Here is a 19,798-nt window from a genome sequence, read left to right on the forward strand (position 1 = left end):
TTTTTTTTTTGCATCATAGGCAGTTGGTTCCACTAGGAAAGCAGGAACCTAGAGACTTGAAAGTCCCACTCCGATTATCTTCCCAGTTCCCAATGCTCTTCTAATTATGATATTGCTATTATTAGCCGTGTCAAAAAATCTGTGTTGCTTTCTAGGACATAGTTTTTGAAGAGTGTAGAGGTGGGAATCCTGAGGCACATCACAATTTGATTAGATTATGATTCAGGAGGCGACAATTCAATGATGAAACTATTCGATTGTTGAGTGGTTCAATTATGAAACAATTATCAATACATTACAGTTCTGCAATTTTTTATAAATGTTTCTCTTTGCCACAAGACACTAGACAAATATGACTTACTTTTCTCCACCGTAGTGCATTTTTAAGTAAAGACCAGATCAGTATTCTTGATTAACTTTTATTGAGAACATAAAAATTCTGACATGAAAAATATTTTGTTTGATAATCAAGATTTTCCATTAAGTCAACAACCTTAAATAAGATAGCTTTTAGCTCTTGTTACTTTTACTTTAAATCATATACATTTTTGGATTATCAATTATTTATAATTTATAAAATGATTGTTTATGGATCATAGTTGCTACATCAAAATCCTTTTTTGCTCCCATCACCAGCAGAGTGACAGTAGTTTATTAGAAATTCACCTCTGAGTTCTGGACATCTTGGCATAGAATAAGCCTAGCCCCTTCCCATCATCCATCTGTTTACATTCTCTCCTGCTAGCTTACAGCCCCTCACAACCACAACCTGACACTACCAGTGTAACAAAAATAGCGAGCAATATCGGAGCAATTCAGCCATACAGCTTGGAGCCAGATATCAGCTCAGACGAGACATACGTGGATCTAGTCGTCTAGCTTTTACATCAACATCTGATTCAAAGCTATTTGAATGAAGTAATTCTCAGAAATGTAATTCTAAGCTACATTTTCTTTATATATGTCCTCCATCCTTAGAAAAATGCCACAAGAACATGTTAAAAACACCTAAAACATCATTATCATTGGAGTGGATCCTTAACAGAAAAAGTATCACTTAAAATAAAAGTTATCCTACTTCAACCATTTTTTTCTCCCAATCCTAAAACTCCCATATAAATCTTTTATTTTCTTCCCTAATTATGAGTTCTGCTGCTCCTCACTCTGTCTCAGACTGGGCTGGTGTGGAGCTGCGGCTGAATTCAAAGGAGACGGGTCAAATGGTCGCCAGCACGGAGGTGAAGTTCTACAACTGCAGCACCCATCAAATGTAAGTGCGGCTGCCCCATCCCCCTCTCTCTCCCCAAGCCTTTGATTTGTTCGATAAATGGAAGAGCACAACTTAATTTAGGGCACTGATGTACTGATGCTCACAACCCCACTTAAGATTGCTCTGTTAGATAACCTCTGAGTTCAATTTATCTGACAGTTTTCATTTAAATCAGCAAGATGCATTTGCTTCGACGTTGCTTTTAGAGTGGCTGTGTGTAGTGGTTTCAGGTTTGTGAAGCTTACACTTTTATTCCTGCAAATGTACATGAAAACATGCTGATATAAATGTATGTAGCACTGTATTATACATATATCTTTGATTTTGTCCTGAAATGCACACTGTCTAAACAACTACAGAAGTTTGCTACTACTGATTTGAAGCGCTTGTTTTAGGAATTGTTTCAATTTTTTTTTTTACCTTTTTCTATGTTTTTTTTTTTTTCCTGCAATTTTCTTATCAGAGCAGTGCAAGCGTAACAGTTTATACAAAATTTTCAACGTTCATTCTCGGAAATGTTCAAGAGCTATCCCAACATGTCGTGCAGATTCCTTAACAGAAGTTTCTTCTCAAAGTTTGAACGTTAAATTGAATGAGGGTTTTTTGGCCATCGCTAAACTGGTTCAAAACACAAACAGCCGGCATCTGCACGACTGTGTGCGAGCCAGGGGTGGGGGGCTTCGCGAAGCTAGCTGATCACCGATAGCTTTGCGGAGTACGTGTTTGTGTTAGCCTGGGGGAAGAGCAGACTCTTCCTGGAGGGGGCGGTTCTCAACTTGTGATGTAAGCATGTAAGGACCCGCTCGCTTTCGTAGGTATGGGAGGGGCTGCTGTTAAGAACGCAGGTTACAGCTGAGGTGACCAAGCAGAAGGTAAATGGGTGGAGTCAAGGAAGACATGAGAGCGGTTGGTGTGAGGAGAATGCTAAAGATAGGGTTATATGGAAGTGCAGGATTTGCTGTGAAGACCCCAAAAGTGTCAAATCTTTGTTGTTTTCATCTTTGTGTTTATAGAAAAAAACACAGTTCATGTCCGTTTTAGACTTGGCTTTCTTTTGAAATTGGCTAAATTTCTTTTTTTTTCTTCGTTTATAAAATTTGTCAAAAATGTGACAATAAGCTGATTTTTTCTAATTATATTGCAAAAAGCCAAACAAAACAAGGGATTCATAATGGTTTTCAGTCATACATATTTCTTTTAAATTTCATCCTTGGAAGTGACTTCTTGCGGGCCGTCTTTCACTAAGAACTGCTTCATGGATAAGCATTAGTCTCACAACACCCCTTTTTGTCTGAAGGCAGGCTGCCAGAAAATTGTAGTTGAGAGACATAAGATGCTCTATATTTTTGTCCTTTTTCTGGTGCCTCCAGGGCAGGTAAAATCCTGTAAATTAAAGAGCCCTTTATTTAAATGCCAACCAATATAAGCCCCCTAACTGGGCGAGGAAGCTGTTATGACTTGAAGGCATTTCTGTAAATGTCAGCTGTATTAATCATAATGGTAAACTATGACACAAGTCTTTCTTTCTCAACAACAATTAGGAACAGTGACAGTGGTGGATCTTATTAGGATGAATGTCAATTAGCGACATTTGCCACCTTTAAAGCACATCTACAAGAGACAGCAACTTGCAATGTTTTTTCAGCAACTTTAGACATTTAACATTAAAACTAACATTTAACATTTCAACTCCAGATAGGGCAAATCACACAAATCTTGAAAGGTCAGGACAAAGCTATTTTTTAAACAATGTTAGTGCCTTTTGATTTGATTTATAATCTGCATACAATGAGTTGTGCATAAAAAAAATCTGTCCATACAATGAAAACAGGACTGACATATTTTATGTACTTATAGTTTTTAAAAAAAGTACTACGTTTATGTTTTGATCGCAAAAGATAGTGTACCTGTTTAATTTAATTAAGTAACAAAATCCATTTAAGCTGGATACCTTAGCTTTAGCATGCTACATCAGCTTTAGCTACAGCAAAAATAAACAGAAATGCTAAAACTTACAGCAGAAGTAAACATTTCTACCAGAGGTAGAAGTTATGGTTCAAGTAACTTATTTTCTTCAAGAAGTTTGTACAATATTTGAATATATTAATGTTTAACTAAATTAATCGATTTAAAGCTTAAAGAAACTACTTTTACTGTAATTACTACTAAATACTTAAACTCTTGTCTAGGCCTGCACAATATTTTGCAAATTTATCGTCATCACAATATCAGCCTGTGCAATACATGTAATGAAAAGACTTTTGAATAGTTTAGGATTGGTTTTTTTGCCTTTAGTTTCCAGTCTGTGCAATAGAATATTTGAATATGTCAGGTTGACATAGAGAAAAAAGGTAAACAAACAACCAATTAAATGGAAAACTTCACCCAAAAAACATATTTTTCCTCTCTAAAACTACAAGATTAAATGTATTCAGAATTTATCAATAATCTATCCGTTTTTGCTGACTTTGATCTGGGGGGAATTCTGTACGCATAAATTCAATTTGGTTGCCAAACATTTTTTGAATATCATTTTATGGCACTGCAGACTAAAAACCTGAATAAAAATAGCTAATTCATGAAAAAAACATTAGGCCAACAGGTGGACAAAACATGTGATTAATAACGCATTCATAAATAAATCCAGTGTATTAGCTCACTGTGCATCCACAGGACTTCTATTCATATTAGGCTTTGAAACCTGAATGCCACTATGTCACCACCATATTAGGCTATTTCACAGAAACAGCGGGAAGCTCATCACAACTGCTTCACACCAGTATGGCCTCTATTAGCTGCAGGGCGACCCTGTGTACTCCTGTGATTAATATTTCATGCCAAACATGCTCCAAATCCAGCACCTTTCTACTCACAACCCCCACCATCCCTTCAGCATTGCATCATCCTCTATAATTAATTATAAAGTGTTTGCAGCACCCTACCAGTCCGGTTTTATTAATACCCAACCCTCCAAATTCTTTTTCCTCACACAGCAGACCACGTTTTCATGTCCACACTTGCCTCAGGCAGCAAATTACGATCAAAATGTAATGACGCTGAGCTACATTTATTGGCATTTGTTGGTTTTATTGAATTCCTTGTGCTTGCATTTTCTTAACTGAAGAATACCCAACAAATAAGGCGTCAGACAGTTTCTGCTCCTTCACGTCTTTTTTAGAGAAAAGCAAGAGAACATTTACAGTGTTGATCCCCCCTCAGAGTCTCAGCTGTGCATAACCCTTCTCTGTTGTTTCACCACTGCTTCCATGCTTCATATCCAAAATGTGATTAAACTGAGTCCAGTGAAGCTGTTTAAAATAAATTTAATCCAAAATTGACCGCTGGCTGTAGACAACTGAATCAGAACCAAGGATGCTGTTCCATTCTCTTTATGTACTCGGCTGTTGCCATGACCTTAGGATTAATATTGTTGTTTTTAATATAATGCTGCATCAGGTCCTTTAGCATAATGGTCATATCATTTGTATATTTTATTGTTAAAGCATTGCAAGTTGGATTCCATTGTAGCTTAAAAATTCTCATCTGCTATGATTTTCCTTTAATCCAAATTATTCTCAGTAAAAAAATGCTGCATTTTTGTGCCTGCAGGAATGTATCCCCAATTAAATGGTCTTTTAGGGTAAAATGCATCTTGGGTCATGCATACTGTCCAAAAAGCTAACATTTTAAGAATGCACATATGCGCATTAAAATATTGACATTTTGCATGCTGTATTCAGTGTTGTGTTTACTGTCTCCTGCAGGTGTCTGTCCTGCGTGAACAGCACTTTTCGCTGCCACTGGTGTAAATATCGCAACTTGTGCACCCACGACCCGAGCAGCTGTTCTTTCCAGGAGGGTAGAGTCAACGCTTCAGAGGTACAGCTGCATTCCAATCTATTCCTGACTATTTTTAAGAGCATTCACTGAAATGTCACACTGTTTCCTAATAGGTAGAACAAAACAAGACCTAAGGAAAAAGTAACAAAGACTAATATCAAAGAAGTACAGTTTTTGTTACTCTGACAGTTTTTTGACCCAAAGGGTTGGGTGTTAGTAATCCCAAAACGCTAAGGAGATACTTTTTTTTTTGATTATTTTTACAGAAAAGTGCAAATGAAAATTAAGAAAAAAAATAGCAAAACAGTTATTGTATACATACAAGCTGGCTTATACATTTCCCTTATAAAACCAATAAATAACACAAACTAGTGAAGACTGCCTGAGTTGCGTTACTAGCTGTGTTTTCTTACACACATGTGCAAAACTTTCTCAAAATTCTGGAAATGTAATAAAACAACCCAATTTTTAATTTACTGTTTCCATTAAATCTTAATTATGTGAATAAACACAAACCAACTAATGCGATAAGTCATTCAAAAACATGGGGAAGAATTTGGCTGACGTCACAGCAGTGGCGGGCACGCGTCGCACCACTAGACCATTGACAATCTCTTTACTGAGCAAGACACAGATACACATGTATGAAGCCTGTTCAAACGGTATTAAAAATAAACGTTCTAACAAGTAGTCAGTTGGACCCTTTTTTCTCTTTGATAACACGACAAGTTCCATTCAAATTTCTGCCACGGCACTACCACTCATCATTATCTATCAAAGGAGATGTCAGCTTCTTATTCTGGCCAAGGAGCGGCAACTCTAACCACTCCAGATGAAGGAATTTTGGGAAATCGTAGTTGGGGATTTTACAGAAGAGTTGTTGATCCAACAATTTCACATTACATGCGCAACTTTTGATGAGCTGTGTGATGCCATGGGACCTCTTGTGTGCAAATATGTGCAACAAAATGTTTTAATTCTATTTTTAGTTATTGATGGAAAACAAGCATTTCCACTAACTAATGGTATCGAATGTCATTGTTGTTAGAAGGCCTCATTTTTGTGGCACCAGTCTATTGAATAATCACAGACGTAATTCGGTTGTGTCGTAAATGGAGCACAACAGAGATACTGCTAGAAAGCCTTGACTGAACTATTATTAGGTTTGCATATTCTCTGTTTTTTCCCAAAGAAGCCATGATGTATATCAGCTATATATAGTAGTTTAATACACATACAAAATCACAGAGATAGAGAACATTAAGTAATTAAGCTAAAACTTATATTACATACGTGCTTTTCTAGAGAGTGAAGTGCACCATGAATTTTGAAAATGGAAATGGCATTAGGATGGTTTGCCCTTTTAATCCCTGTGCAACTTTAATCTTCCATGTTTATGTAATAAAATATGGGGAATTGATGGAATAGATAACAGCAAAGTCAGTGTGTAAGTTATGTAAATAAAATATGTAAATATGATGCATGCTTTTGGGGTTTAACATTGATATTCAGTGGGAAAAAGTGTCAAATCTCCATTATGGTAACATGGGAATTTTATTTGTGAAATATTACAAGCATTTTTTTTTCAGGATTGCCCTCAGCTGCTTAACTCTGGAGAAATACTCATTCCCGCCGGCGAGGTCCGACCCATCACCCTGAGGGCCCGAAACCTCCCACAGCCGCAGTCAGGCCAGAGGGGCTACGAGTGCGTGGTTAACGTACAGGGTGCCAGCCATCGTGTCACTGCTCTGCGCTTCAACAGCACCAGTGTCCAGTGCCAGAACAGCTCGGTACGACCTCAAACACTCAGTGGGAGCTTCACAGTTGTAAAAAGAGGCAGACAGTCAGGAAATGTGCGGAGGGTGCATCAGCATTTGCTAACACCGCCTGAGGTGTGCAACCTTCTTGGGAGAAAGAAAAGGGAAAGTGCTCAGGGAAAAGTGCCACACAACAGTGAAACAACACGGCATCACCACAACTAAATACATTCAGTCACATCTACTATAAGATGAAAAAGTCACACATTAAATTTCAGCACAGAATACATCTTTCCCCCACTGGCAATATATGAAATCCCAATTTTTCTAAGGCGTGGAGGAAGGGTCGCCCAAGCCAGGCTTTGTGTCTCTACATGTCAAACAGGACAGGAGCAGACAGCCAAAGCAGAAAATGACAGATGGTTAAAAGCCTTGTCTCTCTGCTCCCCTTTCATCCTCTCATTTCCCCCACTCTGCCTCTTTCTGTGCCTTTCATACACGCTCTCCCCTCCATCTGTATTTAACCCTCTCTCTCCCCCCTCCCTGCTTCCACTTTCTGGACACTTTCTCAATCTCTGATTCTGCTTTTCAGTACATGTACGAGAGTGTGAAGATCAGTGATTTGGCAGTGGACCTCTCCATCATATGGAACGGCAACTTCATCATCGACAATCCTGAGAAGATTAAAGGTGCCTTTGCTATCCATCACAGCTGAGCCAGAAGCCTGTAAAGTACTCAATCCACAGGAGAAAGATACTTTATAGAGAGCACTTCAAGGCTCCCAAAGGACATTGGGAGAAAGTTCTCAATAGGAAGGAGTGTTATCAAAAAGCACCCAATCACTTAGGTGCTTTTTGAGCATGAGGTTCATCTTCATTTTTTGTCCAGCTTTACTTTCTGTCACTTTTTTGCTTCCTTTCATTCATAATTCCAGAGGGAGAATTTGCCATTTCTTTATTATGGGATTTCTCTAAAAACATCAACATGTTTAAGGGTTTACAATATGTATGACATCAAATGTAAAGATTTAGTTTCTAAAGTAACAATTAGGGTATACATCTCCCTCATTTTGGAGTTGTGGTTTTTATTTACTTTTATTATGTAAGCTCCATCCATCCATCCTCAGAATCCACTGATTCTATTTTGGGGTCATGGGGTTGCTGGTGCTAACCCAGTTACTGTTTGGCAAGGGCAGCATACACACACTAACACACACATGCACACCCAGGGGCAAATCAGAGATATCAATTAACCCATTAAGCATGTTTTTGGACAGTGGGAAGGAAGCCGGAGTGGCCAGAGAAAACCCACACATGCACAGGGACAACATGCACAGAAAGGTCCCTGCCAGGGTTTGAATAGGACCTTCTCACTGTGAGACAAAAGTGCTAACCACCGTGCAGCCCTATCTAAGCTCTATACAAGATAAAAATCAGTAATAATTTCAACTTCTCGTTAAAAAACTCACACTGTGGAATATTTAAGATGCAAATTGTAAGTTCTTGATAGTTTGTGAGAATGTCCCACTTTAAGAAGTGTGAGTTGATGCTAATATTCATCTTCCTGTAACTGGCTTTTGGATTCTGTCAGTTGGTGAGCAGCAGTCCAACCATCCAAAACACAAATACATGTTTTTTTCTCAAACACCATCACTCTGACGAACAAACAATTGATCTGTGGTCCACAGTATATCTGGATAGGAAAGTGTCAAGAATATGTAGTTTTCTTACATGTTTTAAGTCACTGTCTGACTCATAGCTTCCATCCATCCATTTTCTGCTGCCCATGCGGGATCAGCTTGTGAGGCCATCCGCCTAGCTTGTTTCCATTTAAACTTTTTTCATGCCTGACTTGGACTCACAAACTGACATTTCTTGTCTTCATTTTTTTTCTTTCTAAAAGGCCTTCTTCTTGCTTTCCTCTGCAGTGCACCTCTACAAGTGCAGCGCCCAGCGGGACAGCTGTGGTATGTGTCTGCGGGCGGAAAAGAAGTTCCAGTGCGGCTGGTGCAGCAGCGAGGGTCGATGCACCATGAAGCAGCACTGTCCTCCCATCTCCCCTTACGCCAGCCGCTGGCTCGACCTCTCCTCCAGGAATGTCAAATGTGCCAACCCACGCATTACAGAGGTCTGCTATTCATCCAGATATTTCCTCAAACATTTTGTCGTAGGGCTTTTTTAAAGTTGAGGAAATGCAATATGTCTTCACTTTTATTTCTAAAGTTTAATTCATTTGACTAGTGGGTTTGAATAGAGGAACCGGGTATGTGATGCATGTTCAAGATGTTTTCAATAGGCACTCGTGAATGTACTTTGACCATACGGTGTTCACACTGAAGTGTCACTACCTGATACTATCGCAGGTACTCCCAGTTGGAAGAGGCTTGGTGCAAAATGTTGAAGAGGTGTCAATCTTGTGAATCTTCTTCCAGGCTTTTTCTTTCACATCTCTCTTCTGATGTGAAAGACCAAATACCAAATGTATCCCTCCAAGTATGGAAAAAATAGGGGCTTCAATTTCAGACATTACTGCCCCTCGATGATGTCATCAGTAGTCGTTGGTCATCTGCGTTAGCTACCAGAACTCTGAAAATACATTGGTTTAATAACTTCAACTGTTTTCAATGGTTGAGCGTTTTGTACGTAGAGCCTAAAAACGGACCTAGTAACTTGTGTAACGACATGTGAATGCAAGAGTTCTGAATATGGAATCATGAAACGTGCATATACATGCGTCTAGATCCAAAATCTACCCCTCTAGCTTTTCCCTAATCTTACATTTAATCCTCCAAATGGAGAGATATGGAAAAGCAGTGTCTTCAAATTCAGATAATTGGTGTGTTTGAGACCACCTGAGATGGAGGGGAAACTGAAGAATAACAGGAAGTCTGGGTTGTCCTTAGCCTTCGGTTGAATTTTAATGTGCATCCTGGCCGCAAACCTGTACTGATACCCTATCCCGGTTTCAGTATTTGGTACCGGTTCTGTATCCGTTACCACATCCTCCAGAGGGTTGGGAACCCGTGATTTAATAGGAACAACCAGTACGTCAAAAAACGACAGGTTGGGGACACCCAAAATGTCAAAAAAGTGACAAGGAGGGGACTCGAACCATACATCCATAGTTTGGAGTTGGTAGTAAGAAAATGGGTTAAACACACATTTCCAAGCCAAGTGTGGACGAAGCATGAGACTTATTAAGTTTAGTGGAAAATTAAATGTATCTAAATAACTACTTTTCTTGCCAAGCAAGCAGACATTGTTGCAAGGCTTTTTTTGCCTACTACTTTTCAAAAGTATTTTGTAGATGTTTGTAAATGACTGCCAGATTAAGTTTTAATGAGGAAACAGGTGTCTTTATAACAAACAAAAAAATCTTCACATCAAGGCTGCAGTGGTATGTATCAACCTTATGTAAACTTCTGTCTTCACTTCTTAAATCAGGTTTGTAGATGTCTTTCAGGTCTTCACTGATAAGACACAGGAGCCACTTTTGTCTGTACTCTTTTGGTACCGTTCCAAAAAGCATGCCAGCTTCACTTGTCAGATATAAACAGCAGACCAGGCTGTAAATATCAACAACAAACACATTTTGTCTCTGGCCAACTTCCAGTTTTCCGGCCAAGTTTCTGTTTACCTGAAACTGACTTACATTTTGTTCCATGCCTGCTGAGTACTTTAAGTGCTTGACGGGCTAAAAAGAATTCATACTGTTTAGAAAGTGGTGATGGACCCTTTATGTCCCCAAACTCCCGCTCATTCTCTAGAATAAGGCACAGTGGGTCAGGCACAGAGATGCAAGGCTCTTCCACTTCAAAGAACTGGGAGCCTTTGATGTCCCTGTCACATTATTAGTGTTTCTGAAGGAAGTGCAGCCGAATGAATCAACCGGCGAATGCTGCTCGGGAGGGAAAGGCAGCTTGCTCTGGCATTGTTCCTGATCTGCTCTGTAGGTCCGAATGCATCCAGCCTGGATGACTAACTTTCCACTGGAGAGGACCCTGAATAGATTCTCAAGGTTTTTTTATTCACTGCACTATTTATTACACTTTATTTTGAATTATTGCCAATGTCAAGGCAAAATATTTATTCCTAAAATTCATTTTGTGAATAGTTTCTTTATCCTAGAGTAAAAAAAAATAAACGGTGTGAAATCAATAGAAAATTATAAAATTGGGAATTTGAACAAAAATTAAATTTTAAAAGAATTGAAAGCAACCAGATATTGAATGCACAAGATTTATCTTACTGTTTTTTTTTCTTTAAAAGGTGAGCCCAGTGGCAGGCCCGTTGGAAGGAGGCACACTTGTGACGATCAAGGGCCTGAACCTTGGCCTTTCTTTCTCTGAGCTGGATGGTAATGTTGATGTGGCAGGAGTGCAGTGCACCCCCAAGGAGGAGGGATACATCACTGCTGAACAGTAAGACATCCCCCTCCTCTGCTCCTATTCTCCAACTTACATAAATAAGTCTTCTGTCCATAATGTCAACACACAAAAACACCCGAGTAACTTAGAAAATAAAAAAGGCAATCTTCTCCCACGGTGACTTTCTCGTTCTCAAAGACGCTAAGACAGTGGTGTGGCCTGTGTGTAAGCCAGGGTTTTGGGATTGTGACAGGCTTTACATCGCTCGGCTGTACTCAGAGTTGAAGGAAGAAAGAGGCATCCTCTGCCGTTGCTGTTTTGAGGCTGTCGGCACAGCTGTAATTGAAATGCGCTGCATGTCGCTGACTGGAGGGACAATCTGTTAGCCATGTGTTTCTCTCACAGCCATGTAATGTGATTTAGCTCAGGCTGTGGGGACTTATTTATAACCTTGTGGAAAAAAATAAAAATAAAAACAAAACAAAAGTAACATACTAGCAGAAAAATTGGAAATTCACATACTCTATGAATATAAAGTTGGGCAGGAAGGATTCATTGCGTTGTCTTATTACACTGAGTTTCCGGAGCGGAGCAGTGACTTCAGAAGGGGCCATTCATTTGGCTCCCACAGTGCTTTAAACATGGCATTACAGCTGTTGCAACCATTAATTTCAGCATGGGGTCAGTTGCTATAATGACTTATTCATGGTGTACTTCATCTTATTGACCTGACAGGCAATACTGATTGATTAAAGAAACCTCTATGTTGTCATAGTAACTGGAGGTAATGGTGGGTGGCAGTGGAGCTGGAGATGGTGCGGGGTATAGTTTATCATTTGAGTTATATTGCCTTTATAGGGTTTCCATTAGGAAGAAAAATGGCCCTTTGTATTGACCCACAACTTCTATGAACGTCTGCTTCACTCACAGTGACCAGAGGAGGTCATCTTCTAGCACTGACGCTCATGACAAATGGGATTCTGATTAGATGCTTTTTTGCATCTAAAATGCATAACAGCTAAGCTCTTTCTTAAGAGAAGTTTTTGCTTATGTCTCACAATCAGGTAAATCTTAAAAGAGAAGAACTAATTATTTCACTGCAAAAAAAGAGCAAAAACATTGCCAAAAATTAAGTGGACAAAGTGGGCGTCCAGGTGCTGCTTTTCAAATTAAGCACTTGATTAACCCATCATCCTCACAGATCTCTGAAGAATTTATTTTCCCGCTAGCTTGGTTGGAATTGTCAGTCGGCACTTGCTATTACAATGTTAAGATGAGAAGACTTCAGCAATCATTAAATTGCTTTCCTTCACTGTTTGTTGTAACTGTTTGTCAAGATGTTGCTTTAAACTACTTCCACACTATTATTTTACTTTCTCTAATGACACAATGTGCTTTGCTTTTCACATATACTGATCTACAGTATTTATCCTATTTTAAGTTCTGTCAGTGGCCTTTTTTATAATGCGCTATCCTATACTTTTTGAACACAAGTCCTGTTTTACACACAGTTAAATTCATTTTTGGTTTTGACAGGATTGTTTGTGAAATGGCTGTAGCCCCTGATGGAAGTGTACCAGGTCCAGTCAAGCTGTGCATCGGTGAATGCAAACCAGAGTTACGGGCGCTCTCCACCCAGCTTTACTCTTTCGTGGTAATTAATAGCACAATCAAGTTTACTTTAAAATGAACTTAGAAAAAGTCAATGAACCTTTAATAGATTTAAAGGGGAAGTGTACATTATTCATTTGATAATTTCCTTTTATTGTGTACTGTGCATCAAGTAATAATAGCTTTTTTCTTAATTTAAGTTGCTCCTTGCTAAGCATAATTTCTGTCTGTATAGTGATTTAATTATGTAAAATATGAGCTATAAGTAATGCTGTATTGTGATCTGTGTTGAAGGATGTCTGAGTAAACTCCTGTTCTTTGTAGAGTCCAACCATGGTGGCGCTGACCCCAGGCAGAGGGCCCGAATCAGGAGGAACCAAGGTCACCATAGTTGGAGAAAGTCTGGATGCGGGAAGCAACATTAATGTACACTTTGGGAATCAGACGTGTGAGCTTTTTAAGTAAGTCTGATTACTATTGTTTGTCCCATTATTTATTTTTTTAAGCATGTATTTAATCAACAGCAGTAATACTGACACTATATAATATAGTTTATAGTCAAACACAAGATGTAATTTATATATATTTATATATATATGGGTGTGTGTGTATAAAGTACCAAAAGCAGTAGATTTTGTTCTTTGTGTATTTATAGACATCTATTAAAATATGAAACTTCTACTCTGATAAAAGTTTCCAAAGTGAGGAAAGGAAGCCATTAGCCAGAGAACTCTGTAATTATAGTTTTCATCCATAATGTGTCTGTGAAGACGAGGAGATTGGTCAGACTTTAATGACCTCTCCCCTCATGCATGGCTCATAACGGCATGAAGTCGGGGATTTGCTGCAGCAGAAGTGAGTGGGCCGTCGCAATCAAAGACATGAATAAAATCCCTCTCTTGGTGCTCCCGCTAGGAGGACCAATTCAGAAATCGTCTGCTTCTCTGGTCCATCGGTGACAGGAGCGGGGCCAGTGCAGGTCAGTTTGACTGTTGACCGAGCCAGAGTTCCTGGAAGTTTGTCCTTCGAGTACATAGAAGACCCGACCGTCCAGCGCATTGAGCCTCTCTGGAGCATCACCAGGTAATACAAAGCAAAAATGACAGCAAACAGAAAGGCTGCTGCTCTTTTTATGTGATCAGGAAACTCCCTGTGTACAATACACAGTATGTCTGTCGCAATAATAAAAAAGCAATTTCAAATTGCAGCTTGTATGCAGCAGATTTAGCAATCCCCATCCTGAACTGATTACAGATGCAGTGGATGTGATTTGGATCATAAACTGCTCTTCCTTTTGCTCTTTTCTGTTGCTGCATTTTCAGCCTAATTTCATCTGAGAACAAGAAAACAGGTTCATAACATAAGCAACATAGATTTTTATTTAAGATTTTATTTATCATAATGCTAAATACAATTGCATAGTTGTATGCAAAGAAATATATTCAAAACTAAGATGTGAGCATTCAAATAAAAACAGTAAAAGACAGAACCTAGTTATGTTGGGTCAGGACTTACAAATGTGCTCAACTTCAAAAAGCTCATTCCAAAGCTGACTGAAACAATTCACCTCAAGTGGCACAAATTACCGCACCTCAGAATTCCTTGATGATGATTAGAAAGCACTCTTTTGTTTCTTGTTGCAACACAGTGCAATCAGCATGATGACACGTTGTGTTAAAATGCTGTACTAGCTGACATTCTATTTTTTTTTTTTTTGCATTGCAATCTGGTAAATGTGTTTATTCATGTTTGATTTGAGCAGAAATAAAATCCTTCTGTGTGTTCATTCTGTACATAGTTAACAAGTGTTGATTTTTTTATATCAAACAAGGAATTTGGTGTTTAAGGACCCACTCCAATATTGTGTTTTTGGTGTTTTTCATGTTGTTTTTTTCATTTTTATTAAATAATTAAAGCTACTTTAAGCTAATTATTTCTTTATTGAAATAATGTGAATCAGGAAAAAACAAGAAAAAAATTAAGTTTGATAAGATTGTAGCTGTTTCATGTCAATTGCAGACAAATATATAAACTTCTTTTTCCTCCTTTGAACTGACATCTGACATAAAACTGTACACCTGGATAACTTCAACATTACTCGCTTTTTTTGTTGCACCATTATTGTCAGGTAGGGGTTGTGAGGGACTGTAAGCTGGCAGGAGAGAGTGTGAACAAGTGGATGATGGGAAATGAGCTCAGGCTTACTCCTGTCAACAGTCCCCCCTCCATCACTCATAGGTGAAATTTGATCTACTGCAGCTCTGCAGAAAATATTTAGAAAATTACTGTTTTTTTTTTTTTTTGTTTTAGTCAAAAAGGACATAATCATAAATAAAAGAGCACTGGGAATGCTTTAACAACAGATCAAAAGATGTTTGGAGTGGGACTTTAACCACTTTGGTCACAACTATGCTTTTAAAATCTGACTTTTTACTGTAGATCTTTTATGGGAATATAACAAATTTTAGTTTCTGCCAACATAGCAAAACATAGCACAAGTGCTAATTATAATACAAATAAATAAATATTATTCCACTTAATTCGTGACAATAGGGTGACCTTCACTGCTTTGAAGCAGTATGTACTGTACATGTATGCTAAATATAATCTCCTCCAAAAGTGAACCAAAAACTCTGTTTCGTACAATTACTTTATTGTTTATGCAGCTTTGCGGTAAAACAAATAAAAAAAATCTATTGCTGTGTGTGAAGATTGAAGCACAAAATTAAGGTTTTGTAGCACTCTGCTAAAGCCTTTGTTAAATTATTATTTCTAGGCAAAAACAAATTAAAATAATGCAAATTCCAACAAATAAAATAAAGTTTGAACACAGTTTTGTTACAATCCAAGAGGGGAGTATTACCTGCACTCCATTAAAGAAACGATGGTACTTAAATTTGGGTTTGAATGGGATTACCCAGCTCTGCGTCCCTGAAGATTAGACTTCAGAGAAGTGGTCTGGCCTTCAGCATGGTGACCAGAGGAGCTTTGTAGTGTTGCAATAAATAAAGTGCCCTCACATGAATGTGTCTTCCAATATGAGGCCCTACGAGCTTAGGCAGCCTTTGAAGGGTAAGAAAATAAGAACTAGCGCTCTGTCAGGTTGACAAGACTCATGTTTTTGTAATATGTTTTATTTCTCTCCTTTTCTACTTTTCAGTTCCAGACTTTTTTTTTTTTTGTAAGTTTTTCCATCAGCATAGGTTATGCAAAGATTTCATGGCTTCTTGTTTATTTCAATCACATCTTGCACAGCTTTGTAAACAACCGGCACCTGTGTCCATGATAAGCCAATCTCAGAGTTGAGGATGAATATGAAATCGCAACCAGCTGGTTCTTCGTTTGATCAGCGTCTTCTGTCCAATAACAAAAACTGAGCTACAAGCTATATCTCAGCAAACAACACTTCAAGGCAGAGCTCCTGAATATTTAGATGGAAAAAAAATAATCTTTCTGTGTTCGCTGCTTTAATGAAACCATGGTGGGAAGATCCTTAGCAATCACAACCAAGAAAGTTTGTGCATTTCCTGTTGTGATGTGGTGAAATACACATCCTAATCATGTTATTTTATTGTTTCTGTTTAATTAGTGGACACACCACCCTGACAGTGACTGGAACCAACCTGGATGTAGTTCAAGAGCCTCGGGTCCGAGTCAAATATGCAGGACAGGAATCCGTCAATGTGAGTGAGATAGATTCTTAGTCTTTTGTAGTTGGTATTGAGAAGGTGATTAAATGAAATTAATTTAATGAGGTTGAAAAACCTTGATTTCTATTTCATTCCTCCTGACCGCAAGAAGCAGTGCTTCAAGTACTAAATGATCCTTCTTGCACATGGGCAGTTCAAGAATTTATTGATGACATGTGACTCACGTGAGGTAAATAAAGTCAAATCGCACCAGGAGCGTGGTCCCAAACATGCATATGTTACTTATGTAACTTCCGTTTTTCAATCTGTCCTGTTTGTTTGTTTTGACATTCCCTGAGAAAGCAAAAATTTGAAAAGTTGTGGGTGTATTTTACATGACATGAGAGCTACGTTCTTACAGGCCTCTGAAACGTGCGTTCAACTGGCCACTTTCAATGAAAAGTCTATGTAAACGTGTGCATTTGCATTCATAGCTTCGTAAGTTACTATTATAGTTTTCGAGTTCTGCAAACGTGCAGTTTTATTCGTCAAACTTTGAGTCTTTTAACCAATCAGGGACTCATATTTGGTAGTGATGTTTGGATGATGTTCTTTTTAGTTCACTGAAGTCCCAACCAATTAAAGATCGACTGTGAATGATAAATTAACAATTGTGGTTTGTGCCCAGCCAGAATTCTATGACATGAAGTCTTTCTTATATCGGAATAGAACTGTGAAAGAAACCGCTTAAAACAAGGGTCACGGAATTTGCACCACTTTAACATTTTGCACCAAGCCTTTTCTAACTGTAGGTGGTGATAATGTGCTAGTAAACAATAAAAAAAAAAGAAAAAAAAAAAGAAGAAGAAGAAGCCCCTCCATTCTTGTCCAGTGTGAACACCATGGGCTAAATGCATGTTCAAAAATGTATGTTTAGTCTGTTCTTCAACTACATCACGTGATCAGTGTGTATTTTATTTATTTATTTATTTTTTTTTTTTGCAAGAACTGCTCGATCAAACCACCTTAGTGGTTGATTGTGCTGAAGTGTTGGTTTGATGCCAGAAAAAGTACAGTCACCAACATATTAAGGTTTTGATCTGTCAGGGATTTGTTTGCTGACAGAAATTAAATCTTAGACCTCCCAAAGTCACTACTAACCGGATGACTGATGAAGTGCCAGAAAGAACATGTTCAACGTTCAGTTTTCTTAGATGTGTGTGTGCTTTGTTTCTGAGGAATTGACATGTTTTTTTGCTGGCAGTGATGACATGATGTATTGCGGGTGGGAGAATGCATACAGCTATACTGTACAGATGTATCTCTGTGACAACAGAAAGCACTGGGATCCATCAGTTATAAAGGACAAAGACCACACAAAGTAAAACAGTAATTTTTTAAAGCCCAATAACCTTTGTCATTTAAAAACGGTATTACTTGTGTAAAAAATTGGGGATTACTGGATGACCGGGTGAATTTGTAACATAATGTCCTCTATCACAGACTGAGAAGAAGAGGACCTGCAATTGGTCATTGTGTTTGCAGTATACGGTTACATTTGCTGTATTTTAAAGACAAAATTTACTAAATATTTCTGTTCACTCATGTCAAGTTTCTTTTAATTATAATTTAGAAAGAAATGTTAATTAGTGTTGAAGAATTAATTAATAGATGGAATTAAATGAAATATATGTGCAATCCCTGCCAATATGTCTGTCAATTTAAGTTGCTCTCAAAAGAAACGTATAACAAAGGAAGGCAAAAGGATCAGTGCTAATCAGTCAGAGAAACACATCAAACATGCAACATGTGTACAGATGGATTTCATCATTTTAAACGAATTTAGTAGGATGAAAACCTAACTTTTAATGCTGGTAGGTTTAGAATAAGTGTTTACATGACTTTGTTTAAAACTATTGGGAAGACAAAGACACTTAAAGGTCAAGCAGGATTTTGAGAGAGACTTCCAGATACATGAGATAGAAAAAAAAGTAAAGAAATGAAGAAAAAAATGTCAGTTTTGCTTGTTGGTTCCAGTTCTGGAATGACAAAATGGCTATGTCTGAATTCTCACCCGAATCCCTAACTGCTTAAACACTATATAGTGAAGGACTATATAGTGCCTTGGATTTTAATAGCAATTTAGACACCATGCTTATTCCTTTTTTTTTTTTTTTTAATGCCGGATATGACGTCATGAAGTGAAATTCTAATCAATACGAACATTTCACAATGTCCATTTGTGACCTTACTGTGTTCTGAGAATGAAAATGTTGATGCTTTATTTAAAATTTACATTTAATGCAATGCATTGTGGTCTATATTTGCCAATGTAGTAAGCATTGATTTACAATGTTTTTTGTTTTTCTTTTGCAAAGACTTCTGGGAAATTTCTAGGGCACTCAATTATGGAATTGTAGATTCAGACAGCTCTAGAAAGTTGTGATCCCATAATATAGTTCACTTTTTAGGAAACGAATTCGTACATACCTACTGACTACTTTGACTGAAAACAAACAAAAAATGGATACAATTAATTTAAGTTTGTAAAATTGAAACCTTTTTGATACAATTTAATTACAATCAAATTCAATGACAGAAAATCTCAAACAAACTCTTCCAATCACCTTCTACTTGCTATAAAAGCATGTCAAATTATCACATTTAAATCAAACAGACCTTAATAATGTCATTGTGGTTGTGTGTGTTGCTTTGGAAACTTTTTTCAAGAACCAAAAACTAAAGTGAGTTTGGTTGACTGCATTGTTTATTAAAAATATATTCAAAATATTAGAGTAAACTAATAAATGCAGTGTTTTCTAAAAAGTGGGCTGTATGATAATTTGTCAACAGGACGTGCTCACATGTTATTTGACTGCTTTTATTTGAGTCATAAAATTCAAAACATTTTTATTTCTTGTTTGTTGCTTGATGCTCACCCTGATTTCTCTCCTCTGCAGGTGTGTAAAGTCTTAAACACAACCACCATCAGCTGTTTCGCTCCGTCCCTGAAAGCTGACTACACCAACGATCAGGAGTCGATCAAACACGTGGATGAGTTTGGCTTCGTCTTCAACAACGTCCAAGCTTTGCTAACTTTTAACAACACAGGCTTTGTGTACTACCCAAACCCGTACCTGGAGCCCCTCAGCCTCACAGGTGTTCTGGAGCAAAAGCCTGGAGCTCCAATTATCCTTAAAGTGAGTCAAAGAAAATCAAACCTGGCAACTGATGGAGAGCAACTTTAGTCAGATGAAGCTAAGAATAACTTTGAGAATAATTTTTAACACTGAATGCAAATCATTTAATTAATTTCTTTGAAGCT

General features: G+C 37.9%; 1 protein-coding gene across 2 annotated transcripts in view; it reads left to right on the forward strand.

Annotated features, from left to right (window-relative positions):
• The window catches only part of LOC112145201 (plexin-A2), an 80,378-nt gene that overhangs the window by 40,292 nt on the left and 20,288 nt on the right, over positions 1-19,798 (forward strand). For both annotated transcript variants that reach the window (XM_024270308.2, XM_036211967.1), the window contains 11 exons: positions 1,174-1,270; positions 5,035-5,149; positions 6,700-6,900; positions 7,460-7,556; positions 8,795-8,994; positions 11,136-11,287; positions 12,770-12,887; positions 13,169-13,305; positions 13,760-13,927; positions 16,434-16,527; positions 19,434-19,673. In XM_024270308.2, the coding sequence (XP_024126076.1) occupies positions 1,174-1,270; positions 5,035-5,149; positions 6,700-6,900; positions 7,460-7,556; positions 8,795-8,994; positions 11,136-11,287; positions 12,770-12,887; positions 13,169-13,305; positions 13,760-13,927; positions 16,434-16,527; positions 19,434-19,673 (1,619 nt within the window). The remainder of the gene's footprint in view (positions 1-1,173; positions 1,271-5,034; positions 5,150-6,699; positions 6,901-7,459; positions 7,557-8,794; positions 8,995-11,135; positions 11,288-12,769; positions 12,888-13,168; positions 13,306-13,759; positions 13,928-16,433; positions 16,528-19,433; positions 19,674-19,798) is intronic.

This window comes from Oryzias melastigma, linkage group LG5, assembly GCF_002922805.2.
Source record: "Oryzias melastigma strain HK-1 linkage group LG5, ASM292280v2, whole genome shotgun sequence".
Classification (NCBI taxonomy): domain Eukaryota; kingdom Metazoa; phylum Chordata; class Actinopteri; order Beloniformes; family Adrianichthyidae; genus Oryzias; species Oryzias melastigma.